At 41.3% G+C, this 1,766-nt stretch overlaps 1 protein-coding gene across 1 annotated transcript; it reads right to left on the reverse strand.

The window, feature by feature from the left end:
* Positions 1-437: 437 nt before the first annotated feature.
* Positions 438-923, reverse strand: LOC103251863 (peptidyl-prolyl cis-trans isomerase A-like). The gene has a single exon (XM_008050484.1). The coding sequence runs from the start codon at positions 921-923 to the stop codon at positions 438-440; it is 486 nt and encodes a 161-aa protein (XP_008048675.1).
* Between the last annotated feature and the right edge of the window lie 843 nt (positions 924-1,766).

Below are 1,766 nucleotides of genomic sequence, written 5' to 3' on the forward strand. Positions count from 1 at the left end.
GTGAGAGTACATACCTGGGGAGGACACAATCCCACACCTCACCATGGGAGGAGATCTCCCTGACCATAGAGGAGTGGGAGGGGAAACTGCAGTCCCACCCACCTCCACGGTCCCTCCTCCTTCCCTGCTTTGATCCCTGAGGACGGAGTGAAAGAGGTGGATCTGCAGGAGAGACCTGATTAGAGGAACAATTACAGAGCCTGCAACAAGAGAGCAGGTGTTTTGGGGGGGGCGTTGTTTTGGTTTTTGTTATTTAGTTTTTATTTCTCTGCAGTCCAACTAGACATGGAAGGGAATAAGGAAAATATGGAACCCAAAGAATTGTAGCGAGAGCACAAAGATTATAGGGATACTGTGAGCAAATAGGATGGAGACGGTGCTCTCCTGAGCTACACCAGAAGGAATGATCTGGTAGTTTAAGATAAAACAAGCCAAATTTATGAGAGTTGTCCACAGTCAGCAATGGTGATCTTCTTGCTGGTCTTGCCATTCTGGGACCCAAAGCCCTCCATGGCTTGCACAACACTCATGCCCTCTTTCACCTTGCCAAAAACCACATGCTTGCCATCCAACCGTTCAGTCTTAGTAGTGCAGATGAAAAACTGGGAACTGTTTGTGTCGGGTCCAGCATTTGCCATGGACAAGATGCCGGGACCTGTATGCTTCAAGAGGAAGTTCTCATCATCTAATTTCTCCCCATAGACGGACTTGCCGCCGGTGCCATTATGGTGTGTAAAGTCACCACCCTGGCACATAAACCCTGGAATAATTCTGTGAAAGCAGGAACCCTTATAACTGAATCCTTTCTCTCCAGTGCTCAGAGCAGGAAAGTTTTCTGTTGTCTTTGGAACTTTGTCTGCAAACAGCTCAGAGGAGACATGGCCCAAGGGCTCGAGATCGAAGAACATGGTGGGGTTAACCATGGCTGATGGGAAAAGGCTCAAGGCGGTGGTGTCTGCAAAGCCAGGTTTTTTTTTTTTAATTTTTCAATTATTTTTTAATTTTTAAAAAATATTTTGACTGTTTGTTACTTCATCTACTTTTAAAGTATCTTTCCTTTGTGCATGAATGTGTATGTGAGGATTTGATCTGCACCCCCCTCCCAAATTTTTTTTCTTTTCTTTTTCTGTTTCTTTCTTCTTTAATTTGTCTTTTTCTGTTTATGTGTGTATGTGAATGATTTTGTGTTCATCTTTCAATTTTGTTGTTGTTGTCAGGTTTTGCTCTTTTGTTTTCTGGGTTTTTTTAATATTCATTTTTTTATAGTTTAAGACATGTGTCAATAGATGTGTGAGGGTTCAACCTGAATCCCTTTTTTATTTTTATTTTTATTTTCCTCTGGTCTTTCTGTTTTTCTTCTCTATTCACTTTGTACTAGGCGTGTGTGTGTGTGTGTTTAGTTTTCTTGAGGTTTTTTTTTTGTTGTTGTTGTTTTTGTTTGTTTTGTTTCACTTTGCTGTTATTCCAGTTTGTTTTGGGGTGTGTGTGTGTATGTGTTCAATTGTTTTTGCATTGGTTTCTGCTTTGCATCGTCATATAGAGTGGTGGTGGGGAACATATACCACAATAAGTGAACATTTTAATTTGCAAGTAGTCTCTGATTCCTAGCACTCCATCCCCTACTTTATTTAAATTTCAAAAACTACAAGAGACAGCAAGGCTTTTCATCCACCATCCTATTTCAAAATAGAACAAACCCAGAGCCTGGATCAGGGAAGAATAGAGGACTGAGCAAACATCAGAAGGAAAAGCCTCTCCCACTGATA

Source organism: Carlito syrichta, unplaced genomic scaffold (genome assembly GCF_000164805.1).
Source record: "Carlito syrichta isolate Samal-C Ts95f unplaced genomic scaffold, Tarsius_syrichta-2.0.1 Scaffold147563, whole genome shotgun sequence".
Classification (NCBI taxonomy): Eukaryota; Metazoa; Chordata; class Mammalia; order Primates; family Tarsiidae; genus Carlito; species Carlito syrichta.

What these genes read in the sequence shown, in the direction of transcription:
- LOC103251863 (XM_008050484.1), bottom strand. Translation starts at nt 923, where the DNA reads ATGGTTAACCCCACCATGTTCTTCGATCTCGAGCCCTTGGGCCATGTC.